General features: G+C 35.0%; 1 protein-coding gene across 1 annotated transcript in view; it reads right to left on the reverse strand.

Annotated features, from left to right (window-relative positions):
• Positions 1-3,144: 3,144 nt before the first annotated feature.
• The window catches only part of RAB3IP (RAB3A interacting protein), a 57,732-nt gene continuing 34,811 nt past the window's right edge, over positions 3,145-26,065 (reverse strand). The window contains exons 5-11 of the mRNA XM_008066616.2: positions 16,342-16,419; positions 15,437-15,640; positions 12,166-12,294; positions 10,468-10,580; positions 6,594-6,693; positions 6,441-6,510; positions 3,145-3,501 (exon numbers count right to left, since the gene is read on the reverse strand). Coding sequence (XP_008064807.1) covers positions 3,419-3,501; positions 6,441-6,510; positions 6,594-6,693; positions 10,468-10,580; positions 12,166-12,294; positions 15,437-15,640; positions 16,342-16,419 — 777 coding nt within the window. The 3' untranslated portion in view covers positions 3,145-3,418. The remainder of the gene's footprint in view (positions 3,502-6,440; positions 6,511-6,593; positions 6,694-10,467; positions 10,581-12,165; positions 12,295-15,436; positions 15,641-16,341; positions 16,420-26,065) is intronic.

A 26,065-nucleotide genomic window follows, 5' to 3' on the forward strand; every position in this document is an offset into this window, starting at 1 on the left:
GCCACATCCAGTTCTAATCATTTTGTCAATTCCTGGAAAAATGTGGAGATTTACTCTGGAGATGCACTAAATCTACATAGAGATCATTTTGGAAAGAAGCAATGACCTTTTAACATTATCTTTTGTCATGAAACTAGGATCTTTCTAATCCTTTTTAATGTCTTTTAGTAAAGTTTTATAACTCCATACACAAGTCTTACACACATTTGATTAGATGATTTTAATACTAGGTACTTTACAATTTTTTTACAATTATTTGTCATTTTTAAAAATTCTATTTTTTAGTTATTTATGGCTGATGTATTTACAATGATGTATACAACTAACAATTATATACTGATCCTATATTTAGCCACCTTACTACACTCTCCAATGTCTGAAAATTTGATGGAAGACTTTTTTTGTATATTCTACGTAGACAATCACATCATCTGCAAAGTTTTAATATGTTCTTTCCAATCATTATACTTTTACTTTTCTCATCTTACTGCACTAGTTAACTCTTCTATTACAGTGATAAAGTGAAGATAGTGATCATCCTGTCTCACTGATTTTAAAGAGCATGCTTTTAATGTATCAGGGTGAAAAATATTCTTCCACTTAAAGACTACAAAGAGTTGTTAATGGGTACTAATTTCATCAAATGTTTGTTATGCATCTACTGATGATTTTTTCATTTTTAGTCAGCAAATGAATGTGGTAAATGAGATTTATAGGTTTCCTAATATACTAATGTTGCAGCCCTGGGTCACTTGGCTTTTTTAAAATATATATATAAATAAGGATTTAAAACTATAAAATTTCCCTTGAGGCATAACTTTCTCGGCATTAATATTATTCAGAATTTTTTTAATTACTTCTATTATTTCCATTTTGTTGTTGTTGGAGTCTCACTCTGTCGCCCAGGCTGGAGTGCAGTGGCCGTGTCCGGCCACCGCAGCCTCGACCTGCTGGGCTCCGGCGATCCTTCCTCCTCTGCCTTCTGAGTAGCGGGGATTACAGGCATGCGCTATCATGCCTGGCTGATTTTTTTTTTTTTTTTTTTTTATTGTAGAGATGAGGTCTCGCTGCCCAGGCGGGTCTCGAACCCACGGGCTCAGGCAATCCACTCACCTCAGCCTCCCAAAGACACGGGATTACAGGCTGAGCCACCGAGCCCGGCTTATTATTTCCATTTTTATTCTTCTTAGTGAATCCAATTTTTAGCATTATGTAGTACCCATCTCTATCCCTAATAATGTCTTTCGTTTTAATGTCTATTTTGTCTAATAATGGTAAAACCACACCAGTTTTCTTCTGATATTTTCCTGATATCTTTTGTCCTTTTTATTTACAAACTTTCCATGAATTTATGCTTTGTGTATAAACATCATATATTTTAATCCAGTTTGCTTAGCTTCATGAAATAAACTGGTAAGCTTACCAAATCATCATACACCATTTTAACTTTTTATTTCTGTCACATTGTTTTTTCTTTTTTTTTGGCCTCACTTTTAACTGGTATCTCTTTTTTCTAGCAAGACAAGAACTTTGATATATCTTCATGCACTTTGGTCTCTGCCCACTCCCATTTTCTGATGTTTTAAAGAATTTAAATTCTGGGTTATTATGGATATACTTTAGTCTTACTTATCTTTTTAAGTCACCAACAAACTTTTCCTAAGTATTTGATCATCCTTCTTTTGTAGCATTTCCTGCATTTGTTTTTCTTTTTATTTAAGTACTTTCTGCAAAAGTGGTTTTAATTTGTGTCTTTGTGTGGAAAATCTTCTGCAGCCTTGAATGGAAAATTTTTATTATGCCCTCATATTGGAATAACTGTTTATCAGGACATGAAATTCTATGTTCAATGCTTTTTTTTTTTTTCATGTTCAATTCCAGATTCTTGAGTTGGGCATGGTAATGGTGGTTTTTACCATACCATACTCAAAGTCCTTTTGTCTGTAGGTTCCCATCCAGGCTTGTGGCTGAGTCTTCTTCAAAACTCTGAACACAACCAAAAAAAAGTCACCTTCAGAAAATCAGCTCTTTCATACACTGCAGCTGTGAATATAAGTTAATTCAACTTTTTTCTGGAGGACAATCTAGCAATGCAGATAAAACATTTTAAAATATGTATATAACTGACGCAACAATTTTACCTGTAGGCATCTTCATTTAAAAAATAACCCAACAACATTAAAAAAAAGTATACATAAAGACACTCATTGCAGTATTACAATATGAAAAATAAATTGAAACTAGCCTAACCTCCAAACACAATTAGTTACATCATTTAAAATTCTGTAATCACATATAGTGATTAAGATGCATAGATTTACTGACAGAGAAAAATATTTAAGTTTTACAAAAGCAAGAAAGTCTATTTTTTGTTTCAGAAACATACATATATATGGGTAGAAAATATCTGAGAGTTGAAAAGCTAGTCTCCAAAAATATTGACAGTGGCTCTCTCGAGGGAGAGACTGAAGTGGTTTCTCATTCATGTGCTTTTCTATACTTACTATATTTCCACCACAACCCTCTTTGCCTTTGTAAATACTTCTAATGAACAGTTTCTCCAACTGAGTCAGTTTTACAATTTGCAACTTGCCAACCAAGTGGTTCCACAATCGTATATACTTTGCAGGTACCATTCTTTCAACCCACATCTTCCAAACCTCCTTGACATACAAACGTATTTATCTTCATGTCCCTCCAGTGCCATTATAATGTTCAACATATAAAATATATGATCCTGAAGTGTACCCCGCATCTTTAAAATTAAAAAAATGAATATATTACATTAAGATGCTCAAGAATACATCTCTGGGATAAAATGTGCTTGCCCGCTACCATATGTAATGAATCATCATAATGAAGTGGTTCTTTAAATTACAGAGAGCAAAACAATTGAAACAGTAACTTTCAAACTTTTTAGCAGCAGAAGTGTTTCTTCAAATAAAGTCTTTTTTGAAGTCCAATATATAAAACAGACAAAAATAGAGCCATTCTAATGGTGGGGGCCTGCAAAGGCGAGTGCTGTCCACTCAGTCTTCGTCCTTGCCTTACAAAAGGAAGCTGTTGTGCAATTTGAAAGTTACTGTTTAATACATTCTGCTAAACCTAAATGCCATGTCAGATCTAGAAGAGAAATCATACACACAATCAACTTAACATTTCTTTATTAGGGTTTTTTCCTGCAACTATAAATTACAATCACTAGTACACCTGTAATCCTTTATTGTGTGTTCAACTAAAAAATAAGCAAACACAGCATAGGTCAGTTTAAAAGAAATCACGGTCTTCTCAGAGCAATTTGCAAAAGGGGGAAAAAGTCTTGGGCCCACTCCTTGGAGATAAATTTCATGTAACCATAAAAATATTCAACCACTTTTCAGTTATTTAGGGAAGTTCATGCATGGTCCCACGCAGAGAATTAGAGTTCCTCTTTGAAATATCCCAGCTTTGCCAATGACATCTCTTTTCTCAACTGCATAACTTCCCAAAACATCTGATCAACTATACAAACAGAAAAGAAAGACATTTAAATCATAGAATGCCATCTCCATTATTTTTAATGTTCTGCTGAAAATTAAAGATTAGCTGAAATGCCAATTGTGCATTTCCTAATGATGTGCCTAATGCCTAGATATGTTTTCAATAATTCACACAAACTTTTCCATGCACCTATGAGCATCTCAGTTTTATTAACAAATAAGCAATTCACCAGTTTTGTCACAACTATTTGTTAAATACAGACTATCATTTTAACCCAAGAAAAGGTAGACATTTCAATGTCCTGAGTAGATGGCAATGTCCTTGCCTTCATAAATGAGAATACTCAGTGCTCGATTATTCAAGAGTTATTGTCTAACTTATGAGCCTTCTTGCTCTAGTTCACTGTATCTTGGCCATTTTATTTTTCATTAACACTAACAGAGAATGAACAGGAAAAAAGGAAAGCAAGAGACAATCCAGAAAACTCAGTAACACTGTAATAACAGGTTTTGTGTATGGCTCAAATTAAAAATAAAAATAAATACAGAGGACAATCTGCAAATTTCAATTATCTTGGCCAGACACGGTGGCTCACACCTGTAATCCAGCACTCTGGAAGGCCACAAGTCGAGACCAGTCTAGGCAACAAAGCGAGACCTCATCTCTACAAAAAATAAAAAAATAAGTCAGGCATAATAGCACACGCCTGTAGTTCCAGCTACTCAGAAGGCTAAGGTGGGAGGATTGCCTGAACCCAGAAGTCAAGGCTGTGGTGAGTTGTGATCGTGCCACAATACTCTTGCCTGAGCAGCAGAGTGAGATCCCGGCTCAAAAAAAAAAAAAAAAAAAATATTTCAGTTATGTTGTTGTAAGCACCCACTCCAGGTGAAAAAAGTTGAATCTATATTTCAGACAACAACAGATCTGCATTTGATATGTGATCAGATTGTATTCATTTAAATCGGTGGTTCTCAACCAGGAGAGAATTTTGCCCCCAGAGAAACATTTGGTAATGTCTAGATACATTTCTCATCATCACATGTGGGGGTTGCCATCGCCATCTAATGAGTAAAGGCCAGGGATGCCATTAAACATCCTACAATGCACAAGACAGCCCTCTGCAACAAAGAATTACCCAACTCAAAATGACAACCAACCCAGGGTCAAGAAATCTTGCTTTATATTTAGCTGCCCTAAATCCTTTTTTGGTACAAGACACATATAATAAACAGATTTTAACATTAATACCCATTTACTACAAACTCACACAATATATGATGTGTACTGAACACCATGAAGTAAAATAGTGACAGAAACAAGATACCACTTTTATCACCATCACTCATAACACTTTCTTCTAATTTTCATAAAGTAAATTATCTTTCAGCCCTCCCTACAAACTTTTTATTTCAACAAGGAGAAAATATGTTTGACAATTCACCTTAACATAAATCATCTGTTCTTCAGTTTAAATATATTATCCACCGACAGTTATCCAAAAGGGTTTCAATTTTATTAAAGTTACAAAAAGTAATATACAATTTCAGGGCTACTTTTACGTGTCACCAAGCTTCAATATTATTTCAACATTAATTAAAAACAGGTTTCATCCCTATTCTTTTAGGCATTAAAATCCAATTATATAAGAATCTAAATAAGTAAGACTTTTTCCAATACACCAGAGCTTGAGAAAGGCTAAACTAAGTTTTTATCAGCATGACTAATTTTTCCATAGATTTAAGATTCACAGATTTAGACTGAAAGACAGTAAGCTTCTACTAGGTTTCAAGCATGAGAATATTTTCAGTGCCTAAAAAAATATAAACAGAGAAATTTTCTACAACTTCAAATACAAACTAGTATAGACTTGTCCCTAGCCCAATATCTGCTATTTCTGTTTTAAAACAATCATATGTACTTAAGAGATAATGCTTTGGAACTATCATGCCATATTAATGTTTATGTCTGATATTTAAGAAATTCAGCTATAAAATCATATAAAACTGTATTTAAAGTATTAACACACATTAGTAAAGCTATTTGTACCCCCCAAGCTACTGAAATTTTAAAAATTGAAAAAAAAATTGAAAAAATAAAATAAAATATTAACACACTTGCATGAGGTTGGCTCTCCTGGATATATCATCTGTACATTTCTGCTGATTTAGAATATGGCAATCTTTATTCCATTTAGAATTATCCTCATGACTGTTTTATTAATTCACAGATGAAAGTAAAAAATACAGGAAAAACTATTGTTAGCTCCATCATGGTTCCCATTAATTAAAATAAATCTGACCACTTCTAAGGTTTGTTCATTTCATTTCTTAAGGAGTAAATTCGACGAGCTTTAAACTCTTCTCACATTTACCCCTATCATATACCCCTCAGAAGTCAAAACTGGTCCTGTTTAAAATTCAAATTAGGACTAAAATGAGGCAAATAAAAGGATTAAATATATTTTGTAAAAAGACACTGTTTCCAGCCGGGCTCGGTGGCTCAGCCTGTAATCCTGCGCCTTTGGGAGGCTGAGGTAAGTGGATTGCCTGAGCCCGCGGGTTCAAGACCCACCTGGGCAGCGAGACCTCATCTCTACAATAAATCAAAAAATCAGCCGGACGTGGTAGCACATGCCTGTAATTCCGGCTACTCGGAAGGCTGAGGCGGAAGGATCGCCGGAGCCCAGCAGGCGAGGTTGTGGTGGCTGGGAGCGGCCACTGCACGCCAGTCTGGGCGACAGAGTGAGACTCCAACTCAAAAAAAAAAAAAACTGTTTCCAAATTCTCCTTTTTGTCAGAACTATAAAAAGGATTCAATATAAGTGTACCAACAATAAAGTTTATCTGAGCATTTCTACTATGTCCTATACTTTTTGCTGAACTTTTAGGTAATAAATAAATATTGTGACATAATAATAAAGATATTTACAAAGATATTTACAAAGAATCAAGAACACTTACCATCCTGTTGTTTCACAAGTCCCTGCTGAATATATCGAATGTATGTAAAAAAGTTACATACAGAAGTGATCTAGGCCAAAAGGGGAAAATGGCATGAATAGATGTCTTATATACAAAGCAAGCTTTACTAAAATTCATAATTAAGTCACTTACCCTGTATCTGCAAAAAGGAGAAATATAGTAATAGTTGCTTGAGTCCCCTAATTTAATTCTGTGTTTACAGGACTTACTCTGGCCAGTGAGAGCACATTTTCTGTGAAATAATGATAAATTTTAGTTTAAAATTAAAAGCCCTTGCCCCTACCTTCTGCACAAGTTGTCTAGTCATCAGTAAGATATTTAAGAACCTACTATGTCCCAGGCCCTTTCTAAGTGCTGAGCCACAGTGATGAAAAGGACAAGGTTCCTGCCCTTGTGAGACTTATATTCTAGTATAAGTTTAATACTGCACATTAATCATGATTTCATGGAAACAGAAACTCAGTGTTTTCCAGATACGTCCTATCCTGAAACAAATGTACAAATGAGTAACTAGATGTAGAACAGTTCTCAGTTTTCCATCAGGACTTCACCTTCTCAGTTGAAAATAACCTAACGATGACTGGCCAAGTCTCAAAGCTTGTCACTGATAGCTTGCAGGGTAACATCTTCCAGATGGGGTACTTTTTTTGTTTGGTTAGTTGATTGCTATATATGCATTTAATGTGGGACCCATGGAGAAGTACAAAGGAATAAGCCACCCTTACAAAAATACTAAATCTTAGCAACTGTATAAGAAGTAACTATGTCTCATAAAAAGCTAAAATTTCTTATGAGGGCTTTCTAGGTGGGATTAGTCTGTAAGCCCCTTGAGGGTAGGAACTGCATCATTCATTTTTAAATGCCTGGCACCAAGCATGTGCCTGGCACAAAGCAGACATTCAATGACTACTGAATAAGTGATGATCCACCTGTCACTCTACCGCTCCCTGACACGAAACTGGCTTGTCAATCCGGCTGGACCTGCAGCAGCCCACCTCACTCTCTTCAGCTAGGGACTTGGCTAAATACTACTACCAACTCCCATCAATGCAAAATTAGCACAGCTCTAAGTAAAACACAATGGCCAACAGCATTTTATATGACATGGTAAATTACATAATAAATACATTAAATGAACATTACATTTCAGCAACACTTAAATATGAGACAAATGTGCTTCCACATTATGGAAACACACAACAATGTGATATGAAACAGGATAATTTTGGAGGTGGTTATTCAAATCACAAACCAATTCTTATCTTTTCAAAGAGATTTTTTTCCCCTCATTGCTTCTTTATTAGCAAATTACTTTAATAATCTGTAACAATATTTGAAAGCACTAACTACTAGCTTGGTGAAGACAGAAGAACAAGAAATTGAAAGTCCTTAGAACTTCCAAAAGCGTAATTTATACAAGAAGAAAAAATAGCATCAAATTGATTTTAAAAATACATGTTATTCTTCTGGAAACAGGCATACACCTGTTTGTCCATTATTTTGTCTAATTTTGAAAGGGTCCTGCTAAAGCGGTTTTAAGTATTAACTTTTAAAATAATTTAAAATGTGTTTTTTAAATGATCTCATTTCTAAAGCCATATTTTAAACTGATCACATCTAATACACTTTTTATCTGAGCCAGGATTCAATGCTAATAAGACTTCTGACATCCAACTCCAATTTTTTTTTAAACATACTATACTCCTTAATATCTCTTTATGGCTCTAGGCCCAAGATTTCAAATTCTTACTCCCATTTTCTGGGGATGTCAACATGTCTAAATCTAGTCCTATAAACTTCTTCCCCAAACCACAGCCTTTCCTATTAATTTCCAAAATCATTTCAAATCATTCTTCCAGTCAAATATCTCTAACTCCTTTCTCTGTTACCCACCCCTACCCAGTTGAATTTTTTTCCTTAAGATCTGTCATATCTCTTTTCTCCATATACTCACCAACCTCTGAACATACTTTGCTTTCTTGTTTTTAGGCCTTCACTCATACATACTGTTCTTTATCCAAATTCCACCCAAACTTCAAAACCCCAGAAATCTCCCTCCTTCCAAGAAGAGTTTCAGATCACAAGTGGAACAATCTGGTCTTCCTCAAAATTCCTACAGCTCTGTGTCATTCATTTAGTTATCTTCATAACCTAGTTCCCAAAAGCCTTGGCCAGGGCCAGACTTCACATTTTATAAAACATAACAATATCTTCTTTCAATTTTTTCCATACAATATGCACCACAAATGCCCTGGCTTCTGGACCCACTCCCACAAGCACAATATCCTTAAACTATGCAAAGTGTTCTCTAAACCTAAACTACATAATTATTTTACTAAAATGTTACAAATCCATGTTAGCTGATATTCCCATGTGTCATCATTTGATATTTGCACATATAAACTATATGTGATATATAATAAATACAACACATTTTTAATTCTATAATAAAAACTGTCATATGCCATATATATAATAAGGTATGACGTAGACCGTAAAAGTACAAGAAATGCTATCATTAAATTTAATTCGCCATTTTTTGTGCTGAAGGATCAGGGCAAAAATATTTGGGTGTTTGTAGAATTTAAGAATGTAAACTTTTCCCCTAAAAATCAGAGGCTACTGTGCTGCATGTGTACCATGGGAGAGTGAGATGAGCTCACAGAGCATATATATGACTAGGTACCCTCCACAAACAGTCACCAATACCAACATTCTATAAGCTCACTAAGAATATGACGTCCATAATCAGAAACAGGAAGAACCACACAACTCCTACAACAGGCTTTCACACAGACCTATTAGTTAATCTCAACCAGTCTTTTCCTCTTCTGGCTTCAAAATAACCCTGACATGAGTCAATTATGCTTTCGATGAGCTCTCTTAAGCTTGCCAGTCTCCCATATTGATCTGGTTCTTAAACACTTAATGAGCAGTTTCCACCAGGCATGGTGGCTCACGGCTGTAATCCCAACACTTTGGGAAGCCAAGGCAAGAGGACTGCTTGAGGCCAGGAGTTTGAGACTACCCTGGACAACACAACAAGACCATGTCTCTACAAAATTAAAAATTTTAAAAACTAGTTGGGTGCGGTGGTACATGCCTATAGTCCCAGTTACTCAAGAGGCTGAAGTGGGAGGATTGCTTGAGTCAACGTTACAGTGAGCCAAGATCATGACACCATACCCAAGCTGGGAGACAGAGTCAAACCTTGTCTCTAAAAAAATTAAAATAAAAACAAAAATAAAAGTAGCTGCCTTAAAAGCGTCCAGGCCATTTTATAAAAACAAGATACAATTGTGCCTTGGTTTTAGGCAAAACGTTTACCTTTACCAGATGATTTAAGTATAAATGGTTTCAGTCTTTCCTATTCATAGGGCTGGTTGGAAAAAGCCTGCCCTGCTATGAAATGTGGGAACCTTGCCTCTGAAGATTTATAACTCCCAAATATTTCTCACATATGAAAGAGACAACTGATTATTTATGCAAGTGAGAATCCTTTATAAAAATATGAAAGGAAAGGACTAATCATGTCTTTTTGGTGCCCTGTTTTCATGTTTGGTAAGACTTGGTCTAACTCAGTATCTTCCCAAGTTATCTTTTATGGCAACCCTCAGAAAGAAATAGTTTATACAGAAACTTAGTATACACAGCTATGCATATACGTGTAATAAACAAAAAGTCTGTGTATGACCTACTAAACTGATTTCATGATCCACTAATGGATCATGAAACGAGGTTACAAAAGAAAACAAATTTATAATCTCCAGTCACCTGGATCTCTGTCATATATGTGTATTTTTGTAATAAAAGGGCTCTCCTTTAATGCTAAATTTGAAATGCTATATCCCATATTATCTGGGGATTGTCTTTGTGTTGTATAGACTCTGACTAGAAATCTGAGGAGAAATTAAATCACATTTAAAACTAGACAAACTAAATAACTGCAACACATACAATTTCAAAAACTCGGTCACTTTCATAAGCCATGGCTGTGAAAACCTACTTTGGTCCTCCACATTCAACTGCAGAAGCTTTCACAAATCGGATAGGTTGTAATCCCACCGGTTCAATGCTGAGAGTATTGTTTTCCACAGCCTCCAGAACAGCTGAAGCCAACTTTAAAAATAAAAATAAAAATAACTTTTAAAGTAAAAGATGCTACACCAGCAGGAAAATATCAAAATTATATTCTACAGTGAACTAATTTTATAAATTCTTCCTCCCCTAAGTACTACTAACTTGGCCTTAGCCAATGAAGAAGAAAGAAATTGTATAATCTTGGTTTGATTTCTTTTACAATTCAAATGCTTTAAAAGAAAGGCAATTCAGTTACACTGAAATAACTTATTATCTGGAAAAGGATTAAAGGCATTAATTCTAGTCTCTGTTCATTCCTTACCCACCATTAATACTCACTGCTAATGTCACTTCAAAATGAACATTCTAAAGCTTTGTTCTGCTAAATTTATGCAATATTAATATTGGTCATTTATAACACAACAATATATATTAATTATAGCTATATATTTTCTGAACTTGTATGTATGTACACAAGAGTAACACTACAAAAGAATTAACTAAATTATCAAATATTAAATGCCCACATGAAGATGGCAGCAACTTATAAACAACAGAGGAAGCAGGCAAACCTCTTCAGTCAGACAAGGTTACTGATACGGAATGGTCTACCTGAAACCAGGTACACTGCCACAAGGAACAACACATGTTCATATCAAAAGTGTTAACAATGCTCGTTTTAGCTGGGCTCGGTGGCTCAGCCTGTAATCCCGTGCCTATGGGAGGCTGAGGTGAGTGAATTGCCTGAGCCCGTGGGTTCGAGACCCGCCTGGGAAGGCGAGACCTCATCTCTACAATAAATCAAAAAATCAGCTGAGCGTGGTAGCGCACACCTGTAATTCCGGCTACTCGGAAGGCTTAGGCGGAAGAATCGCCGGAGCCCAGCAGGTTGAGGCTGCGGTGGCCGGGAGCGGCCACTGCACTCCAGTCTGGGCGACGGAGTGAGACTCCAACTCAAAAAAAAAAAAAAAAAAAAAAAAAACAATGCTCGTTTTAACTTCTCCTTACAAGTAAAGTTATAATTAAGTCCTTGAAAGACTTAACGTAAGACTCTTAAATTTCTTATACTTTGACAGGATATTTGTAGACAAACCTTTCACATGTAAGAACAAATTAAAATATTTAAATATGTATAGTTCCTTATTTTTATAAAGTTTTTATATCTACTTAATCCACTTCATTTTAGCCCTTTAACACCCTGTGGCATAAACAAAGAAGGCATTATTTTTCCTGTTTTAAAGATTAAACAAAAACTAAATATGATTTTTTTTTTTTCACATACTGATAGACTTAACAAATGCCTTTAACAGAGTGTATAGAGAAACTTTCCCTACACTGAACCCTGGTCATGAATCAATAAATAAATCTTAACCCCCATACATATTTAATGCTTCACTCCAAAGCAGTATACATTTTGAGCGTGACTGATTCTCTGCCCAAATAAAGATGTTTAGTAACTGAATGCCAAGAAATTATTATGATCCTAATATGAAATTGAAAAAATGGAAAAACATGACATTTTATAAAACTTTTTTATGCAAGAGATATCAAAATATGACGCATGATTTAGTAAAAAGGACAGAAACAACTCTACTGTATTCCTATTAAAGTGAAAAATAATTACCTCACTTTTTGAGAATGTTAAGCATGGAAAGATATCTTCCTGGTAGATTTTGTCTAAGAAAGGGCATGTTCTGTCCATTGTGGGCTCATCCTTCCACAATCTGAATTCATTATACAGGGATAAATCAGCCTAACAAACAAACCAAAAGAAAATATCAAAAAAAATTTTTTTAAGTACAAACATAAAACCACTTTATAAACCAAAACTAATTTTTTAAAATGTTCATTTAAAATAGAAAATGAACAATTCTTGATTAGTTATAATACCCAGTAGCAATTTTTCTTTTTAAATAATGACCCCCAAATGACTAACTGACCCTTTTCCACATGTCCACTATCATGTCCAATGATACAGCCCTTTCTCTCACCCTGTGCCCCCTTCCTGCCATCCCTCCAAAATACTGGCACTCCTCTTAAGACACAGGTGTACACTGTACTGAATATAAAAAATGATGAGACATTTTTTCTGAAAATAATCAAAAAGTAATTTGGAGTCAAAGTTAATTAAATAAATGTTTGCATAAACTGAGATTAAATTGTGAAGCTTAGTTTGGAGTAAAAAAACTAATTGCTCTTCTATTACTTGAAGGAATTCCCAAAAGAATTGTCAAAATGCTTATTGTATAAGCAAGATTTTAAAAAGCACAGATAAAGCCTCCTAAATTGACTATCTTAAAATATAACATTTTTTAAAGTATTTTTGGCATGTTTTTGGCATCCAGATTATTATTGACCTGAAATATCAATAATACACTGCTGGCACCCATCTCCCTATTCACTCCTTCAATTGTCCCTCTCTCCCTCCTCCCTAATAAAATTTCTCCCAGTATTCTTTCCTACAGATTCTCCAATTCCCTTAGCCTTGCTCAAGACCATCTGCTGAAATGCAAAGCGGCACCAACACCAACCACCCAAACTCAGAGCAGTCTCCCTCATCCTCCTACAGCTCTAAGCCACTCTTGTCCAGGAGCACTAAATACACTACAGAAGATACTGACTACAGCTGCATCCTGTCTCTAGGATAGTTTAATCAGGTGTGCAGGTAGTCCACATGAAAGTAACAGAAGACTGAGTACATCCAAACTTTCCTATAGGCTTTCTTTTAAGGTGTATAATAACAATGTCATGTGAACTTTTTCATCCCAATTCATAAATTCTTTGAATTAAAGCTAAAGGCAAAAGGATAAAGAATGTTAGCAGATAAGCATTACTTACATTTTCAAATTCATTTTCTTTGTAAAATTTACTGAGAAAATGGACATAAACCCCAAAGCAAGTAAGTAGTATTCTACAGGAAGATTCTAGTTTAAAGGCAGTTATTTAAACCACTTATTAAGAGCTGACTCTGCCAGAACTATATAGTAAGCACTGTATAAACAACTGTGCAAGATAGATATTATAAGTCCCATCTGTAACTTGCCCAAGGTTAAACAGCAAGAAGCCATAGTTAAAATTAAGATCTAACTGACTTGATCGAAGCTCTTGTATCATGCATGTGTGTGCATGCACACAAGTGTTTTAAATGCTTACAGAAGACATGCTGCTAATGTCATGATTGAGTGTCCCATCAAGTTTTCTACAGAAACATGAACATCTTTTATTTTTTTAATACTGTTATAACTTTTTCTAAGACTTACACAGATCAAATTTATGTTTCCTTTGTCTAATAAGACTTTATGACAAGTTTTTCACGAAACATCAGAATATAAGGTAAACCTGGAAAGTAAAAGGTTATTATTTTGAAGTTATATGTTGCCATATTTTAAGGGGTTTCAAAAACTAAAAATGAACCTTTAAAATATTCCACAAGAAGACATTTAAATTTTGTTAGTGTAAATGGGGGAGTACATAATTACACATACTGAGTGAGAAACAGCAGCAAAAATACAAGTTGTACAAAGTAATTAAAAACGCTATTTAAATTCAAAAAATTAAAGTTATAACTAAAAAAAGTTTCTTAAATATTTAACAGAAACCAATGTGAATTTTAGATTCTGTTACATTCAGATTTGACCAAGTATTGAACTTCTCACTCACTAGCATCTTTTTTATTAATAACTAATCAGAATGCAATTCAATTAAAATAGGCAACAACCTTGGTTATTCCATTAAATAAACTCGTTTCTTCCATACAAAAATTTAATGAAACAAGCACACACAGCTTCTGCAAGATTAATGATGAACTTGAATTCACCAATGTAAAATACAGCTTTTAAGAAAAAAAAAAAAGGAGGCTGAGCATGGTGGCTCATGTCTATAATCCCAGCACTTGGGAGGCTAACACAGGAGGATTGCTTGAGCATGGGAGTTTCAGGCAGTCTAAGCAACACAGCAAGTCCTCATCTATACAAAAATTCAAAAAATTAGCCAGGCGTAATGGTGCATACCTGTAGTCCCAGGTACTCAAGAAGCTGAGGTAGAAGGATCACCTGAGCCGAGGAGTTCAAGGCTGCAGTGAGCCATAATTGTGCCACTGTACTCTAACCTGAGCAACAAGTGAGACCTTGACTCAAAAAAACCAAAAATACAAAAAAAAAGAAAAGAAAAGAAAAGAAAGAAAAAATGGGAGAGCAGCACTTCATGAATTATTGATCAATCCCCTTGGAAATGTATTCTCATAATGTGCAATGATTAAATTAAAAATTGTTTTATAATTATACAATTTTTACTCTAAACAGCTCAAAATATTTATATCTCAGTTTCTTTATAACATACTTTTTAAAATAAGGTTATCACTATTTCTTTTTTAAATTTTTTTATTTTTAATTATTTTTTATGGATACATAATAGTTGTAAGGTTACCAATATTTCTATTTCTATCTGAATTAACTCTAAGACTCCCTTACTAATATAAAATTCTACTTTGCCCAGAATTTAAATAAAAGCAACGGACCAATCTTGAAGAAAGCCACCTTATCGTCACACATTTATTCTATTCATATTTTGTATGAGCACTCTAGCAGTAATTTTTGACTAGCCAGATCATTAAAGTTACACACTCTCCTTCATACAACACATGACAGTTTGCTTCCTTAATGAAATATTGAGATTAAGAAACTTACCAAATTTCCTGCAGATATTCCAAGGTCAGCCAAGTAGAGAATGGAATTGAAGAATCCCTGAAAGCAGCCAGCTCTAGATAAAGCCTCCCCCATCTTAATACTGCATATTTTGTTCTAAAAATTTTGCTGACAAAAATGATAACTGACATCTCAGTGATGAGAATTAACAAGTATCAACAGAGTCAGAGGGGACAGTCCTTGACGAGTTACCTCTTTGCAGTCTTTTACAATTGGCTGTATCACACTGAGGTCCTGATGACTGCCACTCATAGCACTGCTTGTACTTTTATTTCTTGAATGCCCCTTTTTAAAAGGTGTCTTTCCACCTGGCAGAGGCTCTTGCGTAGGTGATGTTGGAGAACTGGACAATACAAGTGTTTTCAGTGCCGCTACTTCAGCCTGAAGTACATCAATCTTGAAAAGAAACCAAAGTAGCTGTATACACTAAATATGTTTATGACAGATGCAGCTAAATGTTAGCAACTTGGTCAAAGATAAAAAATAAGTTTAAAATAGCAACATCTAATAACATTTAGGTGGTTTTCCTCAGCAAACTTTTAAAAATTAACTTTAAAATGTGATTTAAAAATCCTTTTGATAGCCGGGCTTAGTGGCTCAGCCTGTAATCCCGCGCCTTTGGGAGGCTGAGGTGAGTGGATTGCCTGAGCCCGCGGGTTCGAGACCCACGTGGGCAACAAGACCTCATCTCTACAATAAATCAAAAAAATCAGCCGGGCATGGTAGCACATGCCTGTAGTTCCGGCTACTTGGAAGGCTGAGGTGGAAGGATCGCCGGAGCCGAGCAGGTCGAGGCTGCGGTGGCTAGGAGTGGCCACTGCACTGACTCCAACTCAAAAAAAAAAAAATCCTTTTGATAACTCATGTAATTTACAAGGCTTTATATCATTTGTTCTAATATAAATGGCTACCAAATGTTCACTATTAATTATATCTATGTAGACCCTATTTTCTTATTTTTCTGTAGTTTCCAAACCTAAAATAAATACTACTTTTAAAATCAGAACAAAATCCAATACAAGTTGAGGTATTTTTAAAACAGTAATTATGAATTCCTTTAAATTTTATACTATACTAAGCAAGCAGCAATAACTTACTTTTCCTTGTGCTTCTTTTAGCTGTTTTTCTGCTGTTGCCTGCTTGACATTTGCTTCTCTCACCATTTTATGAGCTTCCTGAAAAAGTTAACATCTCAAATTTTGGAAATAATGCTATTTATCATTTGTTTTAAAAAAAAAATTAGCCAAGTGTCTATGATTGAAGCAAAGATATACTTCCAAAAGTTAGTATGAAAATAAGTACTCAATGTAAACTATGAAAGCAGCAGTTGGCAACAGATAAACTATTAGACATTAGGAATAGTTACCTCTTTTCAGTACCTATTACTATTACTACTGAGGAAGTCAAATTGAGTTCAACCATTCTGATTAACGTTTTGTAAGGATTGTGAATGTGATGATGGAAAACAGACAATGACCCACATGTCAAAGCCAATTCCTTTGCAGTCAGGTTTCTGTAATTTGGTAGCTATATATATTCACTATTATTAATCATAACAAAGACACACAGGAGGGAAAACTAAAGACATTAACATATCAATAATGTTGCAGTTTATAGTAATGACAGCTAAGAAGCCCTAGAGCATCCAATAAAAAACATTCACAAAATCAGGCCAGGCATGGTGGCCCAGGCCTGTAATCCTTGCACTTTGGGAGGTCGAGGTGAGGATCGCTTAAACTCAGGAGTTTGAGACCACCATCTCTACAAAAAATAACAAAATTAGCCAGGCGTAATGGCTGCATGCCTGTAATCCCAGCTACTTGGGAAGCTGAGGCAGGAGGATCACCTGAGTTCAGGAAGTTGAAGGCTGCAGTTAACCACTATCGTGCCACTGCAATCCAGGTTGGGTGACAGTAAAACTCTATCTCAAAAAAAAAAAAAAAAAATTATTTTTTCACAAAATGCTATTAAATGACAATTTTGTGCAAAGCAACCTAAAAAAGCAAATCAGTTTATCTTTTAATAGGGTCTTAACTTTGTGTACCACAAATATGAAACATTAGATATTTAATTACCTTTTATTCATATACTATTTATCAAACATTTCCTCATGTCATCTTTGTGAGGTACTGTTCCAGATGCTGATTACATATAGGAAAGAACAAGGTCCCTGCTCTTAATGAGCTTACATTCTGATTATATTCTAATATTCAAATAAAATATCAGGGTAAGAATTGTGTAATTTACTCTAAGTGAAATATGAAGTCTTACAGTTTTTTTAAGCAAGAAAATGACACGATCTTACTTGTATTTTAAAAAGATTATGCTGCTATACAGAATAATCCCTGTAAGGGATTAAGAATTGACTGGAATAGTGTATAGAGTGCTTGAGATAATCCCCTGGGATTTAAGAATTTATACTTTACAACTTCAATTTACAGCTTCTCTGGAGGGAAGGACAGAGGGAGGGAATGAACTTCAAAGATATTTCATAGAGCCGGGCTCAGTGGCTCAGTCTGTAATCCCGTGCCTTTGGGAGGCTGAGGTGAGTGGATTGCCTGAGCCCGCGGGTTCGAGACCCGCCTGGGCAGCGAGACCTCATCTCTACAATAAATCAAAAAATCAACTGGGCATGGTAGCGCATGCCTGTAATTCCAGCTACTCGGAAGGCTGAGGCGGAAGGATCGCCGGAGCCCATCAGGTTGAGGCTGCGGTGGCCGGGAGCGGCCACTGCAGGCCAGTCTGGGCAACAGCGAGACTCCAACTCAAAAAAAAAAAGATATTTAATAAACAAATTGACAATGGCACCCTCACTAGATCTGTCAACTGTTCAGTGGTAGAATGGAAGAATGGAAATTCTCTATGTCAGAATTTGACAGATTGTTTTCCATTTGTTCACTTGCCCTTACAGTATTGTAATGAACTGCAGTTTGTGTGTGCCCATAAATGTGAATTTATAGCTTACATTCACTTAAATAAAAGAATCTTTACTATTAATGATTTGTAATCAAATGAGATTAACCATGAAAATATTCCACGCACCAGTATGCTGGTTAGCTTGGCAAAGGCCTTAAGGGCCATCAAATTTAATGATGAATTATATACTTTCCTTTTAAAAACAACAAAATGTTTCAGATTTGTTGAATTTTTCTGGGATGATAAGTGGCTGTCAGTAGAAGACTATTTGGCAGCTATTTTAAAAATAATAAATATATCTAATCTGACCTTTCAAGATAAGCAACATTTTAACTATAAATGCAAAAGCAACTCAAACTATGGAGAGAATATTTGTCTAAATATTTGGAAATGGACTCTGCTTTCATCAACAGTGTACTGTGCAATTAGGATCAAACCACCAATGAAGAATAATTAGACAGCCAGACAAGTTTTTGTTTTTCTTATTTTCAATGCGTTTGAAGGCATTAGAGAGGTAACATAATAGTGAACAATTAGAAACCAAGATCCAGGAGAAGTAAACCCAGAAAAGTGAGGTAAGATTTTAGGCGACTTTTCCCCCTACAGATATAAAGAATATGGTGAAAAGGTATAACATGTGAGTCACTGATAATCTCAAAAAAAAAAAAAAAAAAAAAAAAAAAGGGTGCTAGACTGGGGCAGAAGCAGTTACTTAAAAGATAACACAGAGGATTTGTACAAGTTGACAAAAGACACCAAAAGGCAGATTCAAAAAAAGTTTGAAAATTTTTCTATCACTCAAATTTTTCTGAAGCTGAAAACGAAGTAACATCTACAGAAGTCAGCAAACTCTTTTTTTTTTTTTTTGAGTTGGAGTCTTACTCTGCCACCCAGGCTGAAGTGCAGTGGCACACTCACGGCCACCCCAGCTTTAATCTGCTGGGCTCTGGTGATCCTTCCACCTCAGCCTTCCAAGTAGCCGGAATTACAGATGGTGCGCGCTACCACGCCCGGCTAATTTCTGATTTATTGTAGAGACAAGGTCTCGTCAAGTTGCCTGGGCTGGTTTCAAACCCGTGAGCTCAGGCGATTCACTTGCCTCAGCCTCCTAAAATGCTGGGATTACAGGCTGAACCACCGAGCCCGGCCAGCTTTAAACTTTTTCTATAAAGGGTCCAACAGTATTTTTGGATTTGGGGGCCATACACTCAACTCTGCTGTGAAAGCAGTCAGACAATACACAACCAAATGAGTGTGGCTGTTACAACAAAAACTGTCAAACATTGAAATATACATTTCCTATGCTTTTCTTTGTGTTCTTTCAAAACGTCCATCACCTCACATAACTCCCTCTTACTACTGCTTTTTGCTGCATAAGTTTTGGTATGGTATGTTTTCATTTTTGTTTGTCTCAAGACAATTTTGAAATTACCTTTTGATTTCTTCTTTGAACCAAGGGTTGTGAATTTTTCTGTTTTCTTACTGTTATTAATTTCTAATTTGATTCCATTGTGGGCAGAAAAGATTCCTAGAATGATTTTAATATTCTTAAATTTAAGACCTGTTTTGTGACCTAACATAAACCATCCTGGAGAAAGTTTTATATACATGTGAGAAGAATGTGTATTCTTTTTCTGCTGTGTTGAAAGTTCTATATATATCTATAGGGCCATTTGATCCAAAGTGTTATTCGGTTTTACTGTTTCTCTTTGATTTTCCATCTGAATGATCTATCCATGAGAAATAGTAGGGTATTGAAATTCCCCATTATTGTACGAGGACTCCACAAAAAAAGAGAATTAAAAAGAATACTTTTTGAAGTGAGGGAGGCCCTTGTAGTACAGGCTTCCCTGACCAGTTAAGCTTTCTAGGAAATCACTGGCATCAGTGTACCAGCTAGCATTGTTGTGAGAGGCTGCATTTGCTTCAGCGAATTTTTGTGGCGATTCTTTCCATGCATTTGCCCATTCCATGATGGGTTACTTATAAGCACACCTGCCCAAATTGAACTGAGTATTCAGCAGTTTTTGACCAAAAATGACATGACCCCATGTTCCACCCTCCTTATTCACCCAATCTCATGCCAAAGGACTTTTGTTTGTTTCCTCGGATGAAAAAAAGTCCTAAAAAGGAAAAACGTTTTGCCGATGTGGAAGAGGTGAAACAAAAAACAACAGAAGCACTTTTAAAAGACATCAAAATGGATGATTTCAAAAACTGTTCTGAGAAGTGGAAAAAGCATTGACAGGCATACTGCATCAAATGGAGAATACGTTGAAGGTGACAAGTTTAAACATGTAAGAATACACAATTTGTTATAAATAAATTCTGGGTTTTTTGGGGTCGCCCCTCATATTGCTATTTCTCCCATGTTTGCTTCATATATTTGGGTGCCTTGATGTTAGGTGCATATATGCAGCAATGTGACACATAACATTTCAGTCAACGATGGACTGCATATATGAAAATGGTACCAAAAAAATTATAATAGTTTTTTACTGTATCTTTCCTATCTTTAGATATACAAACATTTACAACTGTGCTACAACTGCTTACAGTATTCAGTACAGTAGCATGCTGTACAGGTTTGTAGCATAGGAGCTATAGGCTATATCTACCAGGTTTGGGTTAGGGTTAGAGATAGGGTTTGCATGATGACAAAACTGCATAAGGATGAAAGCACCTAACAACATGTTTCTCAGAATATATCCCCCATGTTGAATGAAGCAAGACTATGTATAATTGTTTTATCTTCCTGTTGAATTGACCTTTTTGTCATTGTATAATGACCTTCTTTGTCTCTTGTGACAGTTTTGACTGACAGTCTACTTTGTCTGATATAAACACAGGCACCCCTGTCCCCTACTCTCTTTTGGTTACCGTTTGGATGGAAATATTTCTCCACCCCTTTTTTTACTATATGTATCCTTACATTCAAAATGAGTCTCTCCTAGACAACATATAGTTGATGGTCTGGTCTGGTCTGGTTTGGTTTGGTTTGGTTTTAGAGACAGGGTCATGCTCCAGCATCCAGGCTGGATTGCAGTGGTATGATCATAGCTAAATGTAGCCTGGAGCTCCTGGGCTCAAGTAATCCTCCTGCCCCAGTCTCACAAGTAGCTAAGACTACAGTCATATGCCACCATGTCTGGCTAATTTAAAAAATTTTTTAAGAGACATTGTCTTGTTATAGTACGCTGGCTGGTCTCAAACTTCTATGCTCAAGCAATACTCCCAACTTGACCTCCCAAAGCACTGGTATTACCGGTGTGAGTTACTTGGGCCCAACCAGTTTACTTTTTTAAAAAATCCATGCAGTCTTTCTATAGCTTCTGGTTGAGGAGTTTAGTTCATTTACATTTAAAGTAATTACTGAAAGGTAAAGATTACTCTTGCCATGCTATTAATTTCTTTCTGTCAGTTTTGTAGTTTTCTTATTCCTCTCTTGTCTTTCATTGTGGCCTCTTTTTTGTGGCAGGGTACTTTCTTTTCTCTTTGTCTTTTGAATAGCTAGAATATCATTTTTTATGGTTAGTAAGGGGTTCATATTAAACATTTTATAGTTATAGCAATCTTTGAAGCTAATAGCAACTTAATTTCAGTCACACGCAGATACTCTATACTTTGCTTTTCTCGCGCACACACACTTTATTTAATATCAGATTTTACTTCAAATTTCTGTGGTTATAGTTATTCTTACTACATTTGCCATATGTCACAAAATAGTCTTCTTTTGTTTTCCCCACTTAAAAATGTAAAAACCACTATTAGTTCACAGGCTGTACAAAAGTAAACATAAGCTGGTTTCTCCTGCAGGCTGTAGTCTGCAGACCTCTAATCTATACATTTTTGAGTATGTGCTTACAAACTTTGAAGACAAATTGTTTCCTACTGGTTAGTAGTGAGTCAAATAAAAGAGGTGTTTTTTCTCCTTTTCAAAATAATGTTTAAATGCAACATCTTCTGATTAGCAAAAATAATTTCTTACTATTATGGAAGACAGAAATTTGCTAGAGGATTTTCTGGAAAAAAAAACCTTCATATAACTGGCAGTGGAACTGAAAATTTAGTATTTTTTTTTGTACAGGGAAAGATGTACTTCTTATATTTGGATCAATGTATCTGTGAATTATCAGCAGCACTGTATCTCATTTTGAAAATGGAACTTAGACAAGACCTTCACCTAAATTATAAACTGTTAAAACAAGATGTTCATAAACAAAGTAACCATTCAATCACACTCTATTCACTAAGTATATATGAAATATATATGCAAAGCTGATGTTTTAATGAGAATAAAATATTTTTGCACTTTTATTAAAAATTTTAAGCATTTTTAGTACTGTCTCACCTTTTAAAACTTTGGTGTTTATAATGTATGTAATTCATTAGTATATATGCTAGTAAATGTAAATAATTGACAAATATGTGTAAATGCTCATATAGAACAGAACCTAGCACATAGGAAATTCTTAATAAATATTAGGTGTATTCATCATAATGGACATATATGCTCAAATTTTTCTTTTACTGGCCAGGCATAGGATCAAAAAGTTTGGTATCTATTGGTTTAGGAAGATAACTTGCTTTATGTTCCAGAAGTAGCAGCCTAAGACCTTACTGATAATTTGAGTGTGAGATGAAGGAAGGAGAGGTCTCAATTATTATTATTATTTTGTGTGTGTGTGCGTGTGTGTGTGGCTTGAGGCAAACAGAAAAGCTATTTATTATTTTCAGAGTATGTAAAACAAGAGTTAGGATCGTGAATTTGTGTACCAGCATTGCTCATAAGCCTTCTCTTTCCAGATTAAATGATAATAATCTGCCACATATAACTCATAGTGTTGGGAAAAACTAGGCATATCATAGACATTTACTAAAACTGTCTTATAAAACATTAAAAAATCTTAAGACTCCCTGTTTTCCCTCCATGTTAGATGTAGCCTACTTTGTAAAGCATTCTCTCAATTGACTTAATTTTATATTATCTCAAAACTGGAGGTATATATAACTTTGAGGTTTTTGTATTTCATACTTTTAAAACTCAATTTTGTTACATACGAAGTATATAATTAAGATTATTCATCACACATTATAATAAACTCCTAATTTGAATTTACATGTTAGGTTTACCAAAACTGTGCAAATTGTTTTTTCACAATAACCTTTAAGTCTCAAAAAAAATGCACACATACACAAACACATAAAATGCAAGAAAATATATTTTCATAAGACAATGGTAAAAAAAAGACCATGAAGGTACAATTAGGATCACAGAAAAGGTTTTAGCACTTTTTCTACAATTCATAAATAATTGGTTCAAATACCACTTTTTTCATTACTGAAATCATCTTAAATCAATGTACTTTCCCAGAAACCAGTCACAGTGTCAAGGATATTAGCCACTATTGGGTTAGAAATAAGTTATAGACCCCAAAACTGTATTTTTTTAGATATATTTTTTCACTAATCACACAACCTACACTTCTGGTCCTTCATATCCTGCTATGGTAGAGAAGAAGTTTCTTTCTGTCTGTTCTCTTTCTATTTCATCTAACAGAACATACATACATGTGCAGATGGGTGAAACTAAGCAGGGCTAAAATTAAATGCAAACAGTCAGAAAATAAAAATTAACATAAATAGCTTAATACATTTGCTTTCTTACCTAATATCCATATAACATTACAAAATTTTCCACCAGCCAGACAATACTGGAAGAAAAACCTTATGTTTCTGTATGTCCTTCTACATATAAAAATGTAACAAGTCACATAACTCCTAGTCTAGATCTTTAACTTCTCACTCTTCCCATCCTTAAATTTATTTTCCTTTCATCTCTGATAACTAACTAAAGAAATAAGTAAATTAGTTTAAAATGTTCATTAAAGAATGATCCAAAAAAGACAGAAAAGAAGGCAAAAGGATATGGAACAGAAAGAGCACAAAAAACTTTATATGTCTAAAGACATTCGTTGCAGTGCTATTTGTAGTGATAAAAATTGTGGAACATGTACCTCACAGATTATGACTCTCATTACAATTAGTGACGTGTGGTAATACTAAAACTGTTATTTGAAAAAATACAAATATTAGAATTACAACTGTGTAAGAAAATATACATACCTCCAAAAATGAAATAGATGTCACATGAATAAAAATAACAAAAGGTAATGGAATTTTTCCCATTTCTAAATTATAATAGAAGTTTTAAGAACAAATATTTACTCAAAAAACAACAGATGCTGGAGAGGATGCAGGGAAAAGGGAATACTTTTACACTGTTGGTAGGAGTGTAAACTAGTACAAACTTTGCGAAAACAGTGTGGTGATTCCTAAAAGATCTAAAAATCAGCCTTCCATGCCTCCCAATAATCCCCTTTCTGGGAATATACCCAAAGGAACTCAAATCATTTTATAAAAATGACACCTGTACACTCATGCTTATTGCAGCACTATTCACAATAGCAAAAACATAGAACCAAGCATGCTGCCCATCAAAAGTAGACTGGATTAAAAAAATGTGATACATATACATGATGGAATACTACACAGTCATAAAGAAGGACAAAATTATGAACCTCGCAGCAACTTGGATGGATTTAGAGTCTGTAATATGCAGTGATCTATCACAGAAACAAAGAACTGAGTACCACGTGTTCTCATTCATAAGTGGACCCTTAACAATTTTCATAATACTACAAGAAAGGGACTGACAGTAGTGGGAAACTGCCAGGAGAGGTGGGAGGCACACTTCACAATAAGGGTACCTGACATCAAGCCAGGTGAGGTGGGGACTAAAGTAAGGTCCAAACTTTACCTGTTCAATGACCATTTGTATACCTAGCCCTGAATTGTGCTCTACATCTTTAAAATAAAATTTTTTTAAAAGAACAAATATTTAAGAAAAAAAAGAAAATATTTCTAAGTGATATTTCTGATAAGGAACGTCTAACCCAAAGAACCATTACAGCAATGATTCTCGACCACTGAAGTATTATCCTCTCCTCACCCCCCAGAGATAAAATTGTCAAAATGATCAGGGAGTGTTATTAGCACTTTTTGGGCAAAGCCTAGTATGAAGGTTAATTCTGTGTGTCAACTTGTCTGAAACATAGGATATCCAAATACTTCGTCAAATATTATCCTGGGTGTTTTTGGATAAGATTAACATTTAAATGGTAGATTGAGTAAAGTAGACAGTCTTCCATAATATGAGTGAGCCTCATCCAATCAGTTGAAGGCCTGAATAAAACAAAAAACCGATTCTCCCCCTAGGAAGAGAATTCTTTCTGCCTTCAACCTCAAACTGAAATATCAGCACTTCTGGTTCTGAGACCTTCAAAGTTGGATTGGAAGTACACCATCAGCTCTCCTGAGTCTCCAGGTTGCCAACTTACCCTGCAGCTCCTGGAACTTGCTGGCCTCCAAAATCACATTAGTCAACCTTCTATAATACGTTCCTCTGTCTCTCAGTCTCTGTCATTCTATCTCTCTCTCTACTTATGTATTGGTTCTGCATTTGCAGACAATCCTGACTAATACACCAAGAATGCTAAATGTTCTACAATGTCAATGGCATCCCTACTGAGAAACACTGTTTTAGTGGAGTAGAAATTCTGGTCCTCATGGCAGGCTGGAGATAAAGAGTACACCTTCAAACAAGTAGTTATATCTTCCAACATTTCTCAAATCACCCCATATTGGATAATTTCCTCAAAGGGTTTGCCCTCTTAGTTTTAGTCATATATCTTTTATCCAAAGTAGGCTGTAAATATTTAGTAAAATAAAAATCAAAGCTAAAGTTTACCTCCTTTCTTTCCATTTATACATTTTTAAACAACCTGATACTGGCAGCCCATAATGGATTTTTTTCTTTTCACATCATTTTAACTTGTAGACTGT

The sequence above is a fragment of the Carlito syrichta genome, unplaced genomic scaffold (genome assembly GCF_000164805.1).
Source record: "Carlito syrichta isolate Samal-C Ts95f unplaced genomic scaffold, Tarsius_syrichta-2.0.1 Scaffold309041, whole genome shotgun sequence".
Classification (NCBI taxonomy): domain Eukaryota; kingdom Metazoa; phylum Chordata; class Mammalia; order Primates; family Tarsiidae; genus Carlito; species Carlito syrichta.